This window comes from Pyrus communis, chromosome 6, assembly GCF_041283825.1.
Source record: "Pyrus communis isolate YQ-2024b chromosome 6, ASM4128382v1, whole genome shotgun sequence".
Classification (NCBI taxonomy): domain Eukaryota; kingdom Viridiplantae; phylum Streptophyta; class Magnoliopsida; order Rosales; family Rosaceae; genus Pyrus; species Pyrus communis.
The window spans coordinates 22,348,958-22,372,160 of NC_142570.1; the positions used below are offsets into that span (position 1 = coordinate 22,348,958).

A 23,203-nucleotide genomic window follows, 5' to 3' on the forward strand; every position below is an offset into this window, starting at 1 on the left:
TGATTATTCTAAAAAGCGCAGCAATCCCAAACTGGCCATAAGTTCCAACAAGTACTTAATTTCCTCTTTATTTCTCATGTTTGTTTTGTTTTTTAGGTCTTTATTTTATATGGAGGATATGGTAGATTACACTGCTAGTTAGAAATAATTTTTGAGTAATGCTACACTTAATATCAGCCAATATCTGTTTGTACCATCATTTGTTCCATATTTTTAATAGAGATAAGACACACATGTGTTGATGGGCCATATGTACCTCTCTTAGAGAGATAGACAAATGAAGCTACAAATAGATGGTATTTTGATCATTTTTAGCTTAATGACTAATAAGACCATATAATTATCTGTGTTCTGTGTTTTTCCTTCAGTTCGCATCTATAAATTAACTCAAAATAATTAAGGATTTATCTCATTAATGTATATTGTGTTTAGGAAATTTGAATTTTGAACCAGTAAACACATATAGATTGACGTTGAAGCCAAAGTAACTGTCTGGTATACAGAACACAGCTAGTGGAGGTGGCCTAAGTTATTTAAATGTGTATTGTACTAAAATCCAACTGCTTGTTGCCCAACTTTGGTGATACACTCGGTGTTAGGGTTTCATTTTGTCTCTACCCTTTCCTCTCCTTAGCCCATTCCCCCTATTTAACCCGTTTCACCATTTGCTTCCCCATCAACTCATCCATCGATATCTCTTATATATCTTAAATGTTAGTACAAGTACCATACTACCATGGCTGAACTTGGCCTTCTCTCCCGGACCGATCTCCAGAACTTAGCTCTATCACAACAAAATCAAAATCAAACCCGGTTATCAAACCCTAACTTGGTCCCCGAAGCCTGGATGTGGAACCCTAAGGCAGCTCAAGAACCTGAAGATGACTCATGGGAGGTGAGAGCCTTTGCGGAGGACACCGGTAATGTAATGGGCACCACATGGCCTCCAAGGTCTTACACTTGCACATTTTGTAGAAGGGAATTCCGATCCGCCCAAGCCCTAGGCGGCCACATGAATGTGCACCGCCGTGACCGGGCCCGCCTCCACCAATCCCATCCTCAGATGAGCCCGGCAGCAGTCTCATCAGCTTCCACTTCCTCATTCATAATCCCAACTCAAGAATTTGTGAATGCAAATGGTGGATTATGCCTTGTTTACCAATTGCCAAGCCCTGATAGTATAAATGGTGCATCCTTCAATACTGCGACAAGTTTGATGAGCTCGAGTAGAACACATGGCCATGGTGTTGAGTCATCATCACCATCCACTCTTCTTTCAATTTCACCCAATATTCCACCTCCTGACTACTTAGTGTCAGTTGTGCCACCAGCTGGAAGAAGCAATTCTAATTCCCAATATTGTCACTCAAACAAATCATCGGCTCATGATGATCCGGAACCCTCAAAGTCTGGAACCGAAAAGGGCAATTTTGAAGAGCTTGATTTAGAGCTTCGGCTTGGGCATGGCCGACCGGCAGTACCATCTTGATTCTTCACCAAACAAGAAATTAAGGGACCACTGATGTATAAGCTTATTAAGGCATGTGTGTGTGTTTGCAGCTAGCAGATGGAGACGATTCATATATTCATGTGTAAGTCGGCAAGAGTAAGATGCAGTATACTCTACCTAGCTCGCTTTTACAGGAACCTGTTTGAGATTATTTTCTTGGTAGATATAATTAATTAGTTCTTATGTGTGAGAATTTTAACTCGCAACAAATGTAAGAGAAGAAGAAGACGTAAAAGGCATATGATATCTTAATCGTAACGAATAAATTCAAAGAAAATCAAGGTGTTATAATTAATTATGGAATTATGGAATTATTTTTATTTTTATATTTAATGAAAGAAAATGTTTTTAGTTGTAGTGATGGGGTGAGATAAAAGCTAGCAGTGCAGTGTCATTTTCTGTTACAGATTTCTGAGTAAAGACTAAAGGGTCTCTATTGTGCTGCTGTCTCTGGGCATACATTTCCGTGGGGATTGTTTCTATTACGCAATTAGGGCTTAACTTCCACAAACCACAGCAATGCCACTTCTCACGAAAACCCAAGTCCTGATTTGAGAATTTGATTGGTTAGCCAGCCGTTTATAATCACATGCATTAAAGGGGTTCTTCCTTCCTAGTCATTTCTGATAAATTCATAGAGGAGTTCATATCATGGTAAAATGCATTTACATATGTGCTGATCAACGTGGATGTTTCTGGCAGTGAAACCTTGATTCCAACATCTTTTATTATGAATAGTTTAGGGTTCCAATATATAGTTAACTTGCACCACTAAATATGAAATATTTTAAGACTTCAGCTTAGCTTTATCTTATTCGTAAATTCGTAATCATTCTCATCTGTATAACATTTCAACATTTAAGATTTTCCATTATCAATAATACAAAATAAAAAAATGAAACTAGAACAGTATTCGTTTGATATAAAAGGAAATATATGTGTTCCATATTCAAAAAATTAGACCAGTATTCGTCAAGACCAGTCTTTCCACACAACATTTTTGGCGATTATGTGGTTGAGTTCGGCCTTATTTTGTAACCCTTCTCAATTTTCCTCCACCAAGAAACACGTATAACAGCTCCAAGTCTATCCACCGGGCACCACCCCAATAGTGAGGAAAGTTGAGGTTCCACCATAAAACCAATTGACAATATGGGCAACAGCCTAACTACTTATAAGTGCATGCAAGGCCATTCCTCTCATCAATGTGGGATTCATTACCAACACATCTCTCACGTGTGGCAAATTTTCAAGCCTAACATGGACAACACAACGGGGTGACATGGAGTGCAAGTGGCCGTTTGTCTTCACACGTAATGAATAGTACCAGGATTGACTTTTTAGTATAAAAATATGGTTTTTCGTTAAAGTAAACAGTACCGGAAGCTTTTCGTTAAAGTTTCCTTTAGAAAATCCTTACAGGATGAATATAGCTATCTTAGACCAAACCCAACATTGAGCTAAATGCTATTTTTTAGGTTTTATACCCCTCCCAAACCCAACCCAACCCATGCTAATTGTGTGGGTTAAAAGCTAAACAAAAGCCAAATTCCTCCCAGGATTTAGCCCAGAAAATGGTGTGGGTACCACCAGCGGGACCCCACCCACATGGGCATGTCTCTCAGGATTTATTGAATCCAATGGCTGAAATCAAATATAATCAAATCTAACGATAAAACAAAGATCTAACGGCCCAAATTTAAATCCAACAGCTAAAATAATTAAAAAAATTATTTAACTCAAAATTCACCCAAATTTAGTGATTTTTCAATATTTATCGGAATTTAAATATTTTTAGGTTAAAATGTTCATAAAATTAAATTATGATAGTGTACATAAATTTTTTTTCTTTTAAAATACTTTAAAAGAAAAAATTAGCCTAAATTTATTCTTTAATAATCTCAGGCTAAAAAATTTAGGCCAGAAGAGTTGGAGCAGAAAAACTGTTTATGGGCTAAAAATTTTAGGTTTTAGCCTAAGGTTGGAGATGGTCTTACAATAGAGAATGAATAGCTCCCCTCCTCCTTTTAATTACGTTATGGTTTCAAGTCAGGATGACCTTAATCAGAAAATAATCCATCTATATCTACCACAACTGCTGTTATTCACAACCATATGTGTTTTAGCGCCTCTAACAAATCAGCTTAGACTGAAAATTGGTCTAAACTATACAAACATAATTTTTCTAATCAGAACGACACGACATTGGAAATCAAATGACTAAATATTCTGGGAGGAGCCTAAACCCTGCTCTTATACTAGTTTTGAAGCCTAAACCCTACTATAAGAGCAGATGTACTATCGACGTGCAAAGCGATAAACATCTGTTAGGCTTCCTAATTAAACAGCACAAGTGAGGAGCATCTCGGATTGGAGAATTGAAAATTTTCATTAATGCTTCAAAGTTCTTTGATTTCTCAACTCATTCTCAATTAGTTTTCAGTTGAATTGGACAATTGGCTTACTATTTATGTAGGATACTGTTTTGTTCCTTCTTCTGTAAAAGATGGCACAAAATGTTTTTAGATTACCTAGATAGATATTTTTAGCCGGAATATAGCAAGGTATATAGATATGGTAAATAAATTTTCTTGAAAAGTAAAAAAGTAACCTACATATATACACGATAAACGCAGCTTTGAGCAGAAGCATTTGTGTATAAAGTCTGTTCCCCTAGCTAACAATCCGGAATCTTGAATAAGATCATACGACAGTTACATTTGAATAGAGATCTAATTTTTACAAATTCTTAAATTTTTTCTGTCCTGCAAGACTGGCTACGATGATTGTCGGGCTAGGTCCCAATGTAGGCCTGGTCTGAAGTACGTACTTGTAGCTTTGCTTCCTGCAATAACTAAACGCACCTTTTCAGAAACTCAGATTCTTCTTTTACCAAAAGAAACAAACATTCCCCCAGGTGCGGTAAATTGCTAAATGTAAGCCCATGATTTCCAGGTCTTTCTCTTCAGCTCTGTATATACATATTCTTTACCAGTGCCAATTCTTTACCGTATCCATATCCAGCTTTAGCCATCTTAGACTTCTCTCTCTTCATAAGTGTTACTCTTTATTCGCTGCCTACCTAGAGTAATTATATTGATGCTGTGGTCCAACTAATACTCGACCTATCACTACAAGATGATAGACTAGTAAATATAAGTTGAAAGATTCGTATATATATTTAGTGTTTTTGATAAATGAAACTTCACATTGACCATGTAAAAATGTTTAAAGGATAAAGATTATTTGTCATCAGTCACCAACCAGTACAAAAAGAAATACTTCAAAATTACGATTAGTCATTGGTATCTTTCTTATCAACTTTGGAAGATTTTCCAAATTCGAACCCCCTTGCTCCCCGGGCCTCATCGATAATCAACGTTGCACTTTCTGTGGACATTACATTTTAGGTCCCTATTTAAGAATAATTCATACAATTAGGGTTTTTGATTAAGGTCCCCATGTTTAAGAATTATTCTGGCAGGCTTTTTGGAGTAGTGATTTTTTATTAATTACTTTTTTGAAGAATCCTCGAATGATAATCTAAGAACACACTTCACGTTGATGGTTGAGCTCACAGTGAGATCCCTTTTGGTGACTAACATAAACGAAACCCTCTTAACAAGGGTTATACCGTATACACATGTACACTCATTCCATTACGAACCCAATTCCTTCATCCTCATCACGCGCGGTCCAAACAGAAGAAACTAACCAATTGAAAATCGATTAATTATTGGTGAGGAGGCTACGGCTAATCTTAATCCACAAATGTTGACTAATCTTATTGGCAAGAATTACAGAAGTACTACTGCAGTTACAGCTTGCAGCTATATAATGTTACAACTGCAACAAATCATGCCCCTTGTTGACCCTAAGAAAACGTCGATGCCCAATGACGGAAAATTAAACAAATAATGTTCAACAAGATCAATCCCCTACGATTATATTGAAAAAAGTCATAAAAATTTCTCTTTTCCAGAGAGAGCTTAGCTTACTTGTACTTGTACGTTTACGCCTAACGTCTAGCTTTTAAGGTGGAGCATTGAAAACCCACTTGTAGTACTAGAAAATAGTTGTAACAAAGCTTATGCAGAAAACAAATCAGAAACCAGTATATTAGTATTATTCCCAAGTTCTCAAAATGCCAATGCTAAATGATGGACCACTCTTGATACCCCTTCCACAGCGATGCATTGCATTGGTATTCGAGGATACACACACACACACACACACACATATATATATATATATATTCTCAACATATATATGTTGAGAATGAATCCCACATGAGAGGAGTGATTTTGCTTGGGCTTATAAGTAAGCTGGGTTATTTCTCATTTTGCCAATTAGTTTTACAATGAAACCTCAAACTTCTTCATTGTATCAGAGTAGGTTGTCTCCTGTGTGAAGCCTAACTACCTAACATGCTCCACCTTACTCCATTTGTGATGTCCATGTGTTAAGCTTGAAAATTCCTCAAACGTGAGGAGGCGTGTTGAGAATGAATCTCAAATTGATGGGAGAATGAACCTTACACCATTTTTAAAACATTTTAGACACAATTTTACCCTCATGGAAAATTATCGAGAAGGACTATCTATTCAATAAATAAATGAAAATGGCAAGTGGCTCTCTACCACAACGGTGAAGAGGAGTGTTGCTATTGCACCACGACGTGGATTCGAACTTCATCGGCCTCTTAATATAACAAATCTATCATTTGACAAAAAAAATATTAAATGTATATTTTTATGAAACATTATATTAAATTTTCAAAACATAAACCTAAAATGTATTTCAAAAAAATATAATTTAGCAAAAAAAAATTAAAAAAGAAAAAGAGTAAAAGGGTCTCAAGAACCCCTTCTACCTCCTCCCTCAACTACAACGTTGTCTTCTCCATGCCGCCGTCGCACAACCGCCTGTTCCCCCCTATTCCTCCGTTCTTTCCCAGGGACCCCGCTGGGATTTAGATTCAAAGTCGACGGCCTTCAATTTGTGGTTTTCCAAAGTCTTCGACGTCCCCTTATAGCCGACGCATACTTGATTCTTGATGGCTAAAGAAAGGAAATTGAAGATCAAATGGTGGTATTTGCAGTGGAGGATAGGGTCGGCTGTATGGTAGCCTCCTCCATTATCTTTTCGTTGTTCTTCATGTTTTTAGGTTTGAATTTAGAAAATATGAATTTTTAAGGTTAGTTATGGAAATAAGGAAAATAATGTTGGGTGTCCAAAGATTATTAAAATTTTAATCATGGGAAATCTAGGTAAATTTTGAAAACAACGAAGGTGGAGTTACAACCATATACAAAATCCCGCCTTAACCCTCTTCCGGCCCCTGCCAATATCCCCAGCTAGACAAAAGAGCCAGCTAAGAGAGCACATACTTCATCATTTTTAATTTCTTGGCTTCATCTATACACACTGCTTGGTCCCCTCTTTCAACTGCTCCCTTTCCTCTGGATGCATGCTATATAAATACAAGCATAGATGCTGAGATATCTCTAATAATCATGAATTCAGTGTCCACTGTTTACTGGTTAATCAGTGGCTCACCCCGCCGCAGAGAAAGAAACATTTCCAAAATAAAAGAAAATTCCAATTAATTGTTTTCTTTATTTACTTTTAACTTTTCAACCTGAGGGAATTGAGGCAGATATATCGATCAAGATTCGGACAATTAAAAGTTAGATTAAAAGGGAGAGAGGGCAGGTCTATGGGGTTGTCAAAAGCAATGCGTGTGGGAAGTAGGTTTGAGGTTTAGTCGTGGTCAGTGCATGGGCACGGATTCCCAGTCACCAATCAGTATAATCATTTCATCTCTCTTATCCTAATCTGCATGGAGAAAGCTGTCTCTTTTGCCCTTTCTTCTAGACAATTGACTGTTACTAATAGTGACACTTCTTCTTAACATTGCAATGACAAAAATCCTCACAGAGATTTTGTGCAAATCCCATGTGCATGCAACAACATGCTACTCTTCACTCATTGATTCAGCTTTTCATGTTCAACCTAGCTCCGTTTAGGTATGAAGCCAGTGTTGGGGTTTAAAAATGCTTCATTACTCTGGATATGTTTATCTTACACAGAAGAATGTAACGCAGCGGAATTGATAGGCAAGAGAAATAAAGAATCTCAAAGTATTACACAAGATTTTTATTCACTCACAAACTTAGTACAAGAGGAAACACTCAAACACTCTTAGAAGCTTTGTTGCTTCTTCTTACTTCTTACTTGACACTCTCACTTCTTACTACTTGCTCTCTTGGTTATTACAAATGGTGTGGATGCCTTCTCCTTTTATAGGCATGGATGGAACCATGGAGAAGGATGGAACCTTGGAGAAGCATGGAAACATCATGCTAGAGATATCTAGATAATTCCACTACCTTCCTAAGCTAGAATTATTTTAAAATTTTGTAATTAATATGTAAATTCATTAATATACTTGGCCACCACGATCGACGCGAAAGCCAAAACCAACAGGGAAAGAAATATTCTGATTTCGCAGGCAGCCATGGCTTCCTCCTCCACCGACGTGAAGAAAATAGTAGGCGACCTGGACAAGGAGTCCTTCATGTCCCTTCTGTCCAAGCTTATTGGGGAGTCCAAGTACCTCCAGAACAACCCACCTGACCTGATCCCTCAAGAGGACCGAGCCGTCAAGCACGTGCTCGATTCCCTGCTGCCCCTCAGCACCACCACAGGCGGTGGTCCCTTGGTTATCAACCACGTGACCTACTTCCCCGGCGGAGGCAACGTCATTGTGGAGTACCCAGGAACTGTTCCTGGGAAGATCTTGTCCTTTGTTGGCTGTCACATGGACGTCGTCACTGCTAATCCAAAAGACTGGGTTTGTTCCTTTCTTTAATTCTATTTTTGGCCTTAGTTTGGTCTGTATTTGCTATCTGGGATTGGACTGGATTGGATTGGACTGTATCCTGTCTATAGTGTAGAATGTTAGAGTGTGGCAGTTTTATGTTCAATACATTACAAGTTATTTAACTCAATGTTGTCTTTTTCAGTCGATTATCTTCGTATGTCGATTCGTTTAGCATTTTCAGTTATGGGGCTTGTTGGAATTGATTCGAGTGATTAGCTATTGTGTTAGTTGTTTGGAGGATTGTTGTTGTGTTAGCTTAATTCCAATCAATATTTGCTGAGTTTCGATTCTCTCTTTTTTTTTTCTTTTTTTTTTTGTTGAATAGGAACTGCTCTGCGTTTATTCATTTCAATTTACGTATGTTTCCTCATTGGATTCTCCCAAATACATATGTTTTGCTTTATCCTTTGTGACTGAAGAAGTGCAGTTTTCCTGGTTTTATGATTACTCATGTTAAAGCTTAATCCAATATGCCTTTTAGATATTTATATAGATCATGTCTTGGATTTACCCCAAAGCTTATATCTTTCAATTTCCCCATTTTTGTGATTGAAGAAATGCAGTTTTCTTGGTTTTCGGATTACTCATGTTTAGCCTAATCCAAATGTTTTTACTACTGAAATCTTCTTCCCTATTAATAATGCAGTCAAAATCCCAATCATGATTCTGGTGAATTAAATTAAATCCAATAAATTTGAAACCCGAACAGGTTTGTTCAGTTGACAAATTTACCCTGCATAAATCTTTTGTTCTGGGGTTTTCATCCTTATGTGATGAGAAGTTGGATACTATAATTTTGTAATTTGCTGCCTTTAGATTTATGTTGTTCAAAATTGATTCATCAATAATCCAATTCCAGTTGAACTCTACTGATTTGAAATTTCTACAAACCCATTGATAGTTTTTTGGGTTTATTTTTGACAAAACCTGTTGCTTTTGAACTAAGAAATACTTTCATTTCTTATGAATCTCATTGCTCTTTTTTGGCCTACATTAAATTCAGAAGTTCTTATTTTTTGCCTGTGTATGGTTTCCTTTGTCTATATATTAGTAAGTATGGTATGGTTTCTGCTAGCTTGTCCTTGCTTCTTATCTTGCCAACTCCTTGTCTAGTTATGAGCTTAACTGGAATCAGCTGTTAATATATTACCATTTCAGCGTGATGCATCTGAAATTGATTTTAACCACTAACGGAAGACTTGGCGCAAAACCGAGCGCAATCGCGTTCCAGGATTCATACAGCCGACCCCACTTGGTGGGATAAGGCTTTGTTGTTGTTGTGTTTCTTTAAGATCCTACAGTTTACATCATTTTGGCAATAAGCTTTTGTTCACGACAAGCATAAAATCTCAACTGCGGCCAATTAAATTTTATTACGCTTCACATCTTACGTTTTGAAAATAGAGTTTCATTACAGGAGTTTAAGTTTTTCATTGGTGTTTAGTCCTTCATTACAGGCGTTTGAGTTTTTCATTGGTGCTGTGTACAGAATAATGGATCACATTGGGCAGTAGTTAAAATGCAATAACGATTGTTCTTTCCTTTTCTCAATTTTGGTAGGTTAGTGATGATTCATTGTGCATCAAATTTGATTCTTGTGTATGCAGGAATTTGATCCATTCTCATTGAGCATCGAAGGAGATAAACTTCGTGGCCGTGGAACTACTGATTGCTTGGGTCATGTTGCACTTGTAACTGAGCTCATGAGAAGGCTGGCTGAGACAAAGCCAAAATTAAAGTCAACTGTGGTCGCAGTGTTTATAGCAAATGAAGAGAATTCTTCCATTTCAGGAGTTGGTGTGGATGCGCTCGTGAAGGATGGGCTACTCAGTAAGCTAAAGGATGGTCCTCTGTAAGTAATTTTCATTTCTTGTAAAACAGGACAACCAAGAAGTGTCACACTGATTAATGTTTGCGACTTTTGTGGTTCAACTCAGGTTTTGGATTGACACGGCAGATAAACAACCTTGCATCGGTACTGGTGGAATGATACCTTAGAAGCTTCATGTGACTGGGAAGCTTTTTCATAGTGGTTTAGCACACAAGGTATGTCACTGTGTCTTAAAGGCCATTTTAAGCTTCATGTGACTGGGAAGCTTTTTCCCTGTTTGTAATTATTTATCTTCTGTGGCTGATGCTGAATATCTGCAGGCTATAAACCCCGTGGAGCTAGCTATGGAAGCACTGAAAGAAATCCAGTTGCGGTTCTATAGAGATTTTCCTCCATACCCCAAGGAAGAGGCCTATGGATTTGCAACACCATCAACCATGAAGCCAACTCAACGGACTTGTACGTTTCTTCAAGCATGTGTTGAAGAATTCTACATACATTTACCTCATTTTTTTTCCTTTATTTTTGTTGCAGATCCGGGTGGTGGAATAAACCAAATTCCAGCTGAATGCACAATTTCAGGAGATGTCAGGTTTATAATCTTCTCAATCACGGTTATTTGAGACTTTTGTGGGGGGTAGTGAGAGCACTTTTCTTTTCTTGGTTTAACCAAGGAGAAGGGTATGTCAACAAGCCTTTTTCTTTAATCCTTTTCTTTTCTAGGATTTTTCTTATTCATTTTTGTTGTTTGCAGGTTAACTCCCTTCTACAAGTAAGCAACTGGCTTTCTTTCATGAATTTCCATGTCCTATAAGTTTGATGCAATGATTTTATCTCTACTCCGTTCTCCATTTTTAACTCGCAAACACTATTAACTTGTTACAGCGTTAAGGATGTTATGGAAAAGCTTCAAGAATATGTGGATGATATTAACGAAAACATAGGAAAGGTAGAGTCACGTGGTCCAGTTTCAAAGTATGTCCTACCAGATGAAAACTTAAGGGGAAGGTGCTCTCTCTCTCTCTCTCTCTCTCTCTCTCTCACACACACACACACACACACACTTTTAACCTGTTACAGCGTTTAAGTTTTGATGAGGCAAAGTCTGGAGTTGCTTGTGATCTCAACTCCCGTGGATTTCATGTATTGTGTAAAGCTACTGAAGAGGTTGTTGGTCATGTAAAACCATACTCAATTACTGGAAGTTTACCTCTCATTCGAGAACTACAGGTACAATAATTGTTCTTTACTTATTGTTTTCTTTGTTCCTAGCCCATTTTTACTTTTTCTCTTCTACTTTCTCTCTAGTACTCTCTCTTAATTATATCAATTTGTTGTGTTCTAGGATGAAGGATTTGATGTTCAAACCGCTGGCTACGGTACGATACTATTTGGTTCTTCCTGAGGAGTTGATAGGTTATTATATCCGAGTCGATGATCTGATTCACTGCTGTTATTTATGCATGTGCAGGCTTGATGGCAACATACCATGCCAAGAATGAGTACTGCCTTTTTACGGATGTGAGGCAAGGCTGCCAGGTGTTTATCAGCATGATCTCTCAACTGGAAGACTGAGAATCTGCAAAGAAACAAAAGCAAATTTGAAGAATGAGAATAACAAGAAGTTGCAATCTCTGGTGTCTCAACTAGACGAGAGAATCGGGGGGCAAAAGTGGGTAAGAAAGAAACTTAGAAGGTTGAAAATAATGAGAAATTGCAATGGTACGTTGCTAATCATGGAGACAAGTATTTATTCCAATAGAGAAAGCAAAATGTTGGTATAATCTTTGATCTGTTAAGGGTATATGTTCTGCACTGAGTTGAGTGCGTTTTTGTTCTTTCCTGCATGAAGATTGGAACTTAGGATCTTCACTTCACTTTATTCATCCCATGTCAGTTACAGTGGCAGTATTTTTTTTCTTTCCCTTTTTGCCTTTGTGGGTAAACTATATTCCCATTTTGGAGATTCTATTAGAATCCAATCAAATAATTTATAGGAAGATGTGGGTTAGATTAGTCATAAACAGCAGTGTGTCTGTCCCGTCGCACCCAAATTTGAATCTTCTTCCTTTTGTTTTTTTTTTTTTTTATTTATTTATTTATTTTTTATGCAAGAGGCTTTGTTTTTAAGTTATTTTGAGGGCCTACCAAACAGGAATTGAAGTTTGGAACTTAAAACTTGTTTTTGATTTATAAAAATTGTATCGGAGTTGAATACTACTATTTTAAAGTTAGATAAAATTTGAAGAGTGGGTTTGAGTGACAAATTTTAAAAATGCCAGAGTTAGCAAAGCACTTCTTAGGAGATGCTCTAGAGCAGGCAACCACACTCTACTCTCTCTCTCTCTCTCTATCTCTCTCTCTCTCTCTCATACGTTAACAAAGCACTCCTTGGATGCTCTAAAGCCGTGAGCCACACTCTACTCTCTTTCTCTCTTTTATACTTGGCCACCACGATCACAAAAGCCAAAACCCACAGCCATGGCTTCCTCCTCCACCGACTTGAAGGAAATAGTAGGCGATCTGGACAAGGAGTCCTTCATATCCCTTCTGTCCAAGCTCATTGGGGAGTCCAAGTACCTCCAGAACAACCCACCTGACCTCATCCCTCAAGAGGACCGAGCCGTCAAGCACGTGCTCGATTCCCTGCTGCCCCTTAGCACCACCACAGGCGGTGGTCCCTTGGTGATCAACCACGTGACCTACTTCCCCAGCAGAGGCAACGTTATTGTGGAGTACCCAGGAACTGTTCCTGGGAAGATCTTGTCCTTTGTTGGCTGTCACATGGACGTCGTCACTGCTAATCCCGAAGACTGGGTATGTTCCTTTCTTTTCTATGCTATGCCGAGCAGCCATGGCTGCCATTCACCAGCACCCCTACTTATATCTATATCAACTTCGCATTTGTTTTTTTTGGTCGATTATCTTTGTATGTTGATTCTTGTAGCATTTCCTGTTATGGCGTTTGTTTGAATTGAATGGAGCTTCCGTTTAACTGTTACTTGTATCGGCTTTCGAGTGATTAGCAATTGTGTTAGTTGTGTGGAGGATTATCTGTTTAGTGTTAGCTTAATTCCAATCAATATTTGCCGAGTTTCGATTCTTTTTTGGTTGGACAGGAACTGCTCTGCATTTATTCATTTTAATTTACGTATGTTTCCTCATTTGGATTTTCCCAATTGAATATGCTTTGCTTTATCCTTCAGTTTACATCATTTGGCAATAAGCTTTAGTTCAAGACAAGCATAAACTGTGGCCAATTAATTTATTACACTTCACATCTTACGTTTGGAAAATAGAGTTTCAGATGCAAGTTTAGTCTTTCATTACAGGAGTTTGAGTTTGAGTTTTTCATTTGTGTTGTGTAAAGAATAGTGGATCACCATTGGGCTGTAGTTAAAATGCGATAATTGTCGTTCTTTCCTTTTCTCAATTTTGGTAGGTTAGTGATGATTCATTGTGCATCAAATTTGATTCTTGTATTTGCAGGAATTTGATCCATTCTCATTGAGCATCGAAGGAGATAAACTTTGTGGCCGTGGAACCACTGATTGCTTGGGTCATGTTGCACTTGTAACTGAGCTCATGAGAAGGCTGGCTGAGACAAAGCCAAAATTACAGTCAACTGTGGTTGCAGTCTTTATAGCAAATGAAGAGAATTCTTCCATTTCAGGAGTTGGTGTGGATGCACTCGTGAAGGATGGGCTACTCAGTAAGCTAAAGGATGGTCCTCTGTAAGTAACTTTCATTTCTTGTAAAACATGACAACAAAGAAGAGTCTCGCTGATTCATGTTTGCGACTTTTGTGGTTCCAACTCAGGTTTTGGATTGACACGGCAGATAAACAACCTTGCATCGGTACTGGTGGTATGATACCTTGGAAGCTTCATGTGACTGGGAAGCTTTTTCATAGTGGTTTACCACACAAGGTATGCCACTGTGCCTTATGGGCCATTTTAAGCTTCAAGTGACTAGGAAGGTTTTTTGTGTTCCTACTTATTTATCTTCTGTGGCTGATGCTGAATGTCCGCAGGCTATAAATCCTTTGGAGCTAGCTATGGAAGCACTGAAAGAGATCCAGTTGCGGTTCTATAGAGATTTTCCTCCACATCCCAAGGAAGAGGCCTATGGATTTGCAACACCGTCAACCATGAAGCCAACTCAATGGACTTGTACGTTTCTTCAAGCTTGTGTTGAAGAATTCTACATACATTGATCTCATTTCTTTTGTCTTTTCTTTTTGTTGCAGATCCAGGTGGTGGAATAAATCAAATTCCGGCTGAATGCACAATTTCAGGAGATGTCAGGTTTATAATCTTCTCAATGATGTAGTGATAGCACTTTTCTTTTCTTGGTTTAACCAAGGAGAAGGGTATCTTGACAAGGCTTTTTCTTTAATCTTTTTCTTTTCTAGAAATTTTCTTATTCATTTTTGTTGTTTGCAGGTTAACTCCCTTCTACAAGTAAGCAACTGAATTTCTTTCGTGAATTTCCCGGTCCTACTGGTTTGATGTAAAGATTTTATCTCTGCTTCATTCTCCATTTTTAATTGGCAAACACTATTAACCTGTTACAGCGTTCAGGATGTTATGGGAAAGCTTCAAGAATACGTGGATGATATTAACGAAAACATAGGAAAGGTAGAGTCACGAGGTCCAGTTTCAAAGTATGTCCTACCAGATGAAAACTTAAGGGGAAGGTGCTCTCTCTCTCTCTCTCTCTCTCTCTCACAGACACACACCGGCAACATCTCTTAGATGATTGTTTGTTTGCTTTGCATTACAAGTAGTTAGCATCAGATATGTCTATTTCTTGGATAAACAAATGAACAACAAAGGCGAAGCAAAAGAAAACAAAAGGAAAAACAAATATTTTTGGGCATGTTAATTATTAAAAGAAGAAAGAAAGTTTACATTTTTCTTTCTCTGCAGTCTTACATTAAGTTTCAACGAGGCCACGTCTGGAGTTGCTTGTGATCTGAACTCCCTTGGATACCATGTATTGTGTAAAGCTACTGAAGAGGTTGTTGGTCATGTAAAACCGTACTCAATTACTGGAAGTTTACCTCTCATTCGAGAATTACAGGTACAATAATCTTTTTTTGCGTTTTCTCTTCTATTTTTGCTTGAGTACTCATTCTCTTAATTATATCAATTTGTTGTGTGCTAGGATGAAGGATTCGATGTTCAAACTGCTGGCTATGGTACGATACTATTTGGTTCTTCCTGGGAGTTGGTAGGTTATTATATCTGAGACGATGATCTGATTCATTGCTGTTATGCATGCGCAGGCTTGATGGCAACATACCATGCCAGGAACGAGTACTGCCTTTTTACGGACATGAGCCAAGGCTACCAGGTGTTTATCAGCGTGATCGCTCAACTAGAAGACTGACAATCTGCGAAGAAACAAAAGCAAATTTGAAGAATAAGAACAAGAAGTTGCAATCTCTGGTGTCTCAACTAGACGAGAGAATCGGGAGCAAAAGTGGGTAAGAAAGAAACTTAGAAAGTTGATAAATAATGAGAAGTTGCAAATGGTACCTAGCTAATCATGAAGACAAGTATATATTCCAATAAAGAAAGCAAAGTGTTGGTATAATCTTTGCTTCTGGTAAGGGCATATGTTCTGCACTGAGTTGAGTGCATTTCGTTACCATTTGTCGATGCTAATTTGTGCGCTACTGTGCTATGTGATGAAGTTTTTTTTCTTTCCTGCACGAGGATGGGAGATTAGAGAATAGAATACCGCTATACACTTTGGTTCTCGTTACTGCGTAAAACAATCTTTCACCCGTATGATTACGTAGATTTGGAAGGAATAAGTTTTCTTTCCGACTAATCCATCTTCTGTCTTCAACATTCGGTTCTTTCCTAGTAGCTAAGGGTAAGAGTTGGGTCATCACCGGAAGGTGTACACCTTAAAATGTATCATCATCAGATCTAGAAGAGCCTTCGGGCCACACCCTAGAGATTGCCAGCAGCACTGAAAAACAAAGATTTTAACAACTTAACGTTCACGCACCATAGGTAGTTGAAGGGAAATGAATGAAGAGAAAGCTAGTGACTTCGTAGTAGGGCACCCATCGTACGAGTGTGAATCTCCATGGGTCTGGTGGTTCAATAATAGAATATGGGAGTTGTTCTCGTCACTCCTAAAATGTCATTCTTCGCTCCTCTTCACTTCTAGATTTCTTCAAGGGTGGAGTGCAAATTGACTATTTTGAAGTGCCGATATCTTCATGAAACAATATTAATCATGATTCTATTAAGCTGTAAATTAATCAACTACAGGATTAGATACATGCAAACACCTTTACAAGCGTGAAGAATTTTGTATCGGAATAATTTTATTGTTATAAATTCGTTGTGATTATTACTCTTCTAATCATATCACCCCTTTCATCATCTCCGTTGATCACGCTCTAACAGTTGGAGCTGAAGTCGACATAATGGCTGAAACGAGTTAATCAAATCCCTCTAAAAGAGTTTGAAAACAATTAAAAATAATGTTATGTTAACGGGTGACACGGTTAACCCGTTAACATAACAGTTCGTTTTCGCATTAGCACTTCCTACATATCTCAATTATTATCGAAAACCACACATTTCTTCTCCAGGGGTCCTATGTTCACGTCTTAATTGATTAGAATCAATCCGTCCACCAGAAGTTTAAAGCCAAGACCTTCAACAGTGAAACATGGCCTTCAAGAAACTAAAATTGCACGGATACAATATGTACATAGTTCCGTTTTCGACTTTATATACGTATACATTATTTGGGAATATCTGCAAAGAATCTGCTCTGTAATTTACAAATTTTATCCCCAGACTAGTAAAGCTCCACAACTTATTCTACTTCTTTCCTTCTACTTTAAGCTGCTGGATCCTCTGGCGTAGTCTTTTCCGATGATCGTGTATCTTCCAAAGGCCATGACCCAATATCACAGCGGAGTATATGCCGTGCGTGATCATAGGCGTAAGAATATTGTTCGTCTGCCAAATTTTCACAAAAACGTAAAGAAATTTGATTATTGAGTTTCATCCACTTGAGTGTATGGTATTAGTAGGTAGATGGTGAACAACAAATTCGTAACCAAGAAACCCAATTACCTGGATCCACTCAAAACCAAGATATAGGGCAAGAAGTCCTTCAAGCAGGGGAGAGTAAATCTTCTTCATTTGTCTCCTCTGATACCAAGCTGCAGAACATTCACCAGAAACAAACGGTGATTCAGATGTTCATATACTGTTCCAAGATTTAGAAACGTATCATTTTGTTTTCTTCATGGCAACCAAAACAAATATAACCATCTTGAAAGAGAGTTTTCTAGGGGCTTTGGTTTTCAAGAAATTGTAACCATTTCGATATATATTACGTTGAAATTCAAGCATGAATTTGCTGTATAAAATTTCATGGTTAGTTGCAACTACTAGTCATCCGTTGAAAGTGCTAGCCATCTAATTTGGTACTACAAACATAAACTAGCTTATCGTGTGAAACTTGACCATCAGAGGACTTGGACTAAGGTTAACGACTATGATAACTTACAACCCGTCAGTGGAAACAAATACTAGGTTGCTAGGATGTTATACTTGTCATGAGAAAACTGAATAATGTACCAAGCCTAGCAAAATACTGGTTAGCTGGAAGCTCTCAAGTCTTAACCCTTGTCGCCTAAAAGTAATGACCGGTTACCATTGGTTTAGCCCATACTTATAACTACAGCACGGATGCACTGAAAAACCCATGCTGAGGTTAGAGGTCAAACCTGCAAAAAGCTTTTTCATGTCTTCACGACCAGAGCGAGATTGTAAAACTGGTGCAACTACATAAGCAGGATCTGCAAGAACGATTAACAACTGATCATTAAATTTGCACCAAGTCAAAATTCACATGAGTTACATAAAATGGTCTTTGAGAGAATCAACCTTTTGGAGAAGCTGCCACATAGTACAGAGAACCTGTGAGCGCAGCTGTAATCACCGCTGCAAATGCCTGAGCAAAAGGGACAAATGGGGGCAGAACTCCAGTCTACATATAAAGCGAATACAGTCATCAGAACAAGTTCTTTTCTATACTGGTAACAGGAAAGAAATGTCAGAAAAAACTGCAATACCAGAGACGCCATTCCTCGAGCATCTGTCAACAGATCTGTGCCCCTTAGAAATATATCGGCCAATGATCCCTAAAAGTCACAAATGATAAGGGAAAATATCATAATGATTTATTGCTCCTACAGAACATCAATTCTTCAGCTAATGTTGACAAATCGTGAAGCTTACAATTTGTGCAACAACAATAAACATTAAACAAATTGATTTATATCTTTTAGCATACATTAAAGGCTAAATTATTCATAATAGCACACCTGAACAGCAGCCCTGTAGAAAAGCTCCTCACCCACAGAGCTTGCAGCAACAATTAGTATAAACTGTGCATTGAAATAACAAACAGAGAACTTGTTTATTGCTTTGTCCAAGCTGGAAACCATAAAGTGCTTTACAATAATATCAATTACGATGTTATACCTGCAAAGGTGACATTCCGTAAAAGAAGCTTCGAAGCTCTTCATCCTCTACATCTCGAATAGCACGAGCATGAGGAGACACCTTCACAACTTCATCCTATAACCATTTTCACATAGGTTAGTCACAATTAAGTTAGAAGAAGGCAGACCAAAATGGAGCTCAAGTGAATTACTAAATTCATGCACTACACTCGGTTGTCAATGAAAAATACTGTTCCTCATATCCTTTTCCTATCCGTCTGAGTTTTCTCTTTAACAACTCTATATTTGGGGATTTAAATCAAATTCTTGGACTTTCTACCTCCTATTAACTCATCAACATGATGCTTGGGACAAGGTCCTTTTGTCACTCCCAGAGTCGTGCCCCCTTGATCTCTAGTTGCAGGGGTCACAGTGGTGCTCATGGTGGTGCTTGTGATTCCAAAGCCAGCATGATATGTTTGGTGGGCACAGTGCTAATCTTACTTACTCGTCCCAGTGTTGATAGAAAGTGTGATCATTTCAGTGGTCAAACCCTTCTCCTGGGTGAATCATCACTAGTCTACCTATGTACATTCAGTTGCAGATGGTACTTCACAACCCATACACACTCTTCTTACATCCAGACATGCATTTTCCAGCTCTAGTTCTAATGGTGCACCCAATATCTAGACTAGCAAACTAATTTAGATTGCACTTAGTAGCACTAGCAACTTAGTCGCAGACATTATGAACTACCCACAACGTAATCTATGATCCCCTTCTTTTTCCGGTCCTCCTTTCACAGTAATTTAAACTCCATATATACCCAACTTATATCATAATGAGGCGAATAATACACACAGTCAAATCTCCTTACACTACACCCCATTACCATGTCGTTCAAATCAAAATATTAATAACAAAAACTTCTAGCCATAGAATTGCTCAAAATTTCAAAACAAATAAATGGAAAAACAACTTACATCTAGTATGAAAAGAAGGGCCATAATTGGTGGAGCTGCATATCCAAGCCCTTGTACAATTGCATCTAAAGATACTTGGAAACCTCCCATGCTATCGATCCCCGTCACGGAACATATAAATCTTCCTAATACAGCCATTGCTCCATATATACCTAATCACAAAACAATCATCACAAAAAACTACATATAACTAGTCCATTTTCTCTATTGATCATACCATAGTAACCCAAAACAGAGTAAAAAAAATAAATCTTTCAAGTGTTAATTGACAAGTTAAGGATTCGTAGTATTAACGCTAACTACGAAAGGGGTCGTTTGATAATCAATTCGTTCTGAAAAACTAGAAACTGAAAACGAAACGGTTATCAAGCCTCAAGTCAACGGTAATTAGCGGTTTATTATGCCAATTATAGCAGAGCTTACTCACCTATTCCATAGCTAAGTCTAACAACAGCCCCAATCTTTTCCCAAACGGGAAACTCAGCTTCGCCGAAGCTCGAATTGAACGTGCTGACCTCCATGGCAGGGCTCGTGAATCCGCCTCCCCCACGGCTCTCTCCATCTCTGCCGTCAATGCTTTCACTGCCTCGTTGCTCCGTCGACCCCCTCACCGCCCGAACCGAAACCCTAGAAGCTCCGTCCAACAAAGCCGTCCGCCGCTTTCTCGCCACCGGGAAATAACAGAGGCCGAGTTTGCCGCAAAACAGCACCGTCGGAGGATTAGGAACGGTGAACGATATGCACGGAAGCTCCATGGTATGTAAGCTAGTAATGAAATGCCAAAAACGACGCCGTTCGGACCGAGATATTTGGCTGAAACGAGTCTTCGTCGTCTTGGTTGAGCATTCCTTCAGCTTCAGCATTTGCTTTCGTTTCAGCTGGCTCTAATAGCTGTTGGTAATCGTCTGAAGGGATTTCGACCGTTGGATTCGAGTCTCAGACATCTGACGGTGAAAACAGAGAGAAGGTTGGGCCCACTGTTGATTTTGTTAATATCAGGATGCAGTGGATGCGGGGATATCCCAGCTGTCTATCAGCATTTGACGCGTGGAGATAACACTGGCTACACGTCAGAACGGGTAAGTTGTGGACATCATGCTAAACGGGCCGGCTGCTGGCCCAAGCTTTTTTTCCGACAAAACCGTGAAAGAAAATCTTCGTTTTACGCTAACTACAAAATTAGGAAAACTAATGAAAAAAACTTGAAAACTTTGAGTTTTAATGATAAGGGCAAAATAAAAGGTAAAGTGAATAGTACGAGGTTTAACTTTTTAGTGTAAAAATGTGGTTTTTCGTTAAAGTAAATAGTACCGCGAGCTTTTTGTTAAAACTCACTATAAAATTCCTTCTTTTTTGGGTCAAACCATAGTTTTGTTTGATTCGAAAGGAAATGTGTCCAAGCAATATTATCTACATTAAGTGGAAGGGAATGAGCTTAGTTTCAAAATGGGTTATCAATAAAGTGGTTCAAATTCGTTTTTAGCAAGAATTGAACCTAAGATCTCTCACTTACAAGAGAAATACACTAGAGCGTAATATTAAGTGGCGATTCGAAAGGAAATGTTTACTTCTAGAGTGGATCTAGGGGTATTCAATAATGTGGGATTTTGAGGGATTTTAATTCTTTGAATGAATCTAGGGGTATTCAATCAAGATTTTAAGTAATTTTCTGAAATTGAAGATGTAGTCAATTATAATTTTAAGATAGTTTATTAAAATCCTTAGAAATCCGGGTGTATTCAATTAGGATTTTAAAGAAGTTTATAACATTCCATGTGTATTCAATTAGAAATTGATTTTAAAGAATTTAAGAAAGTTGAGGAATTATAGGGAATTTGAGAAATTTCGTAGTGTATTTTAAGCATCCACAAATCTCACCTCTCCTAATGAGATTTCGAGAGAATTGAATTAAAATTTTATATGAAATTTCTACAATTCAATTCAACTCTATAAAAATCCATGGATTTATAAATTCATTAAAGTCTCTCAAATTCTCAATTCAATACACCCCTTGCAATTTGGGAAAATATGACCCCTATGGGTTTCTCTGTTTCTTATTACAAAAGAAGCTATCAAGTGAGTCGCTCCCTTTTATCTGCGAAGAGTAGAAGTAAACTCGACAAGCAGCAACTGTTTTGCTAGGTGTAGTACATCAAAATATGATATCTTCGACTGTTGCATCCAACTCCAGTTTTCCACATAACATCCCCACAAGATAGAGCCAGTACGATTCCAAAATCAATGTCAAAAAAATTCTCAATGCACACTCCCATTGCTACACATTGCCTCTGCATCAATATGATTGCCCTAGCTAGGGGAATTAGGTTGTTATTGATAACTGCGTCATGTCGACACTTACACGGCCACCAACATCTAAACACCTGAAGTTGTTGGAAGTCATTGTAGTGATTAGTCCCATCATATATCTGTATTAACCATCCCCAAATATCAAGAAAATTTATCACATCAAACAATTGATATCTAATTGCGCATGTTGGCACTATATTTCACCGATTCAGAAATTACCAAACAGCAGACAACTTTATACCTTCAAAGATTCATTTAAGGATTCGTGATGAGGTATCCCTGCTAAAGCACAAGAATTTCTCTTCAATTAAGAGGCCAATTACAACATAACACGTGTCAATATCAGGATAAAGCTCTTAAAGTCTAGCATCGATTGCGTACGAAGTGAGCGACTTTCCTCAACTATAAAAGGAGACCATTCTCCTACAATTAGTCCCTAATACTATTATTCTACTTAACTCATTATTAGAACTCACTAATGATGATTATGCTTAAAATTTTGTGTCATGTAAACTTTGCATTATTAATGAGAACTCCTATACCCTCTTGGACGTAACTCAACTTAAGGTGAACCACGTTTATCTTGTATTTGTTTTCCAATCTCTATCTTTTTACATATTACCTACACTTGGTGCCCAAAGCAACCTTACGAAGGTCATACCTTGACACTTACGTTGTTCTAAAGTCACATCAACATTTGAAGCCGTTTGTGGGAGTGGCATTTTTTCCTACTTTTACTAGCTTCGTCAAGCTGATTTCCAAATTTTGTACTATTATTCGATAAGGTATCCCTCTTCAACATGGGGAGCGAATGAAGCCACAACACGTAGAACGACACTGCCCTCATGCCTAGCGTGAGGCAACGAAGAAGGGAAATAAAGAAAGCTGAACTTTAAGCTAAAGTCGAAGAGCTGGAAGCTTAGAACAATAAAATAGTGATCAGGAATAAGATCCTCCAAGAGCAATATGAGAAGCTCTTCAAGATGCTCCACGAGGCTAAGACAAACTCAGTTCCACGAGCCCATTGCTAAAATTAAGCTTGTAATGTGCTAAAGTTTATCATTTGACACTATAACATTGGAGATGGTTTATATGGGTTAAGAAGTCACATTTCCACGATATTGACAAAAACTGATCAATTAAATGGACGATTAGACATCCAAAGAGACTAGCCTCCCCGAATGCACTCATGACA

At 38.1% G+C, this 23,203-nt stretch overlaps 4 protein-coding genes across 5 annotated transcripts; 3 read left to right on the forward strand and 1 right to left on the reverse strand.

Annotated features, from left to right (window-relative positions):
- The first annotated feature begins 594 nt into the window (after nt 1-594).
- LOC137710327 (uncharacterized) lies at nt 595-1,816 on the forward strand. The gene has a single exon (XM_068449274.2). The coding sequence runs from the start codon at nt 737-739 to the stop codon at nt 1,487-1,489; it is 753 nt and encodes a 250-aa protein (XP_068305375.2). The 5' UTR covers nt 595-736; the 3' UTR covers nt 1,490-1,816.
- A 6,075-nt stretch (nt 1,817-7,891) lies between these two features.
- On the forward strand, nt 7,892-11,954 carry LOC137710284 (acetylornithine deacetylase). Its single transcript, XM_088696008.1, is given in 10 exon segments — nt 7,892-8,366; nt 10,004-10,248; nt 10,334-10,442; nt 10,548-10,686; nt 10,762-10,819; nt 10,982-10,999; nt 11,113-11,241; nt 11,310-11,457; nt 11,573-11,606; nt 11,699-11,954. Coding segments are annotated over 10 exon segments (1,320 nt in total). The 5' UTR covers nt 7,892-8,030; the 3' UTR covers nt 11,803-11,954.
- Nucleotides 11,955-12,026: 72 nt separating this feature from the next.
- Nucleotides 12,027-15,937, forward strand: LOC137710282 (acetylornithine deacetylase). Of its 2 annotated transcripts, XM_068449213.2 has the most exons (10): nt 12,027-13,044; nt 13,717-13,961; nt 14,048-14,156; nt 14,261-14,399; nt 14,477-14,534; nt 14,673-14,690; nt 14,804-14,926; nt 15,159-15,312; nt 15,397-15,430; nt 15,518-15,937. In XM_068449213.2, exons 1-10 carry the CDS (start codon nt 12,709-12,711, stop codon nt 15,619-15,621), a joined length of 1,320 nt encoding a protein of 439 aa, XP_068305314.2. In that variant the 5' UTR covers nt 12,027-12,708; the 3' UTR covers nt 15,622-15,937. The 2 variants fall into 2 exon arrangements, with proteins under 2 accessions (XP_068305314.2, XP_088552133.1); XM_088696007.1 differs by lacking the exon at nt 14,673-14,690.
- Nucleotides 15,938-16,927: 990 nt separating this feature from the next.
- Nucleotides 16,928-20,582, reverse strand: LOC137710283 (CAAX protease self-immunity protein). The gene is made up of 9 exons (XM_068449214.2): nt 20,129-20,582; nt 19,702-19,853; nt 18,759-18,854; nt 18,599-18,661; nt 18,347-18,415; nt 18,159-18,261; nt 17,999-18,070; nt 17,340-17,428; nt 16,928-17,222 (listed from the first exon to the last, which is right to left on the reverse strand). The coding sequence occupies exons 1-9, from the start codon at nt 20,562-20,564 to the stop codon at nt 17,082-17,084; spliced, it is 1,221 nt and encodes a 406-aa protein (XP_068305315.2). The 5' UTR covers nt 20,565-20,582; the 3' UTR covers nt 16,928-17,081.
- Nucleotides 20,583-23,203: the final 2,621 nt, after the last annotated feature.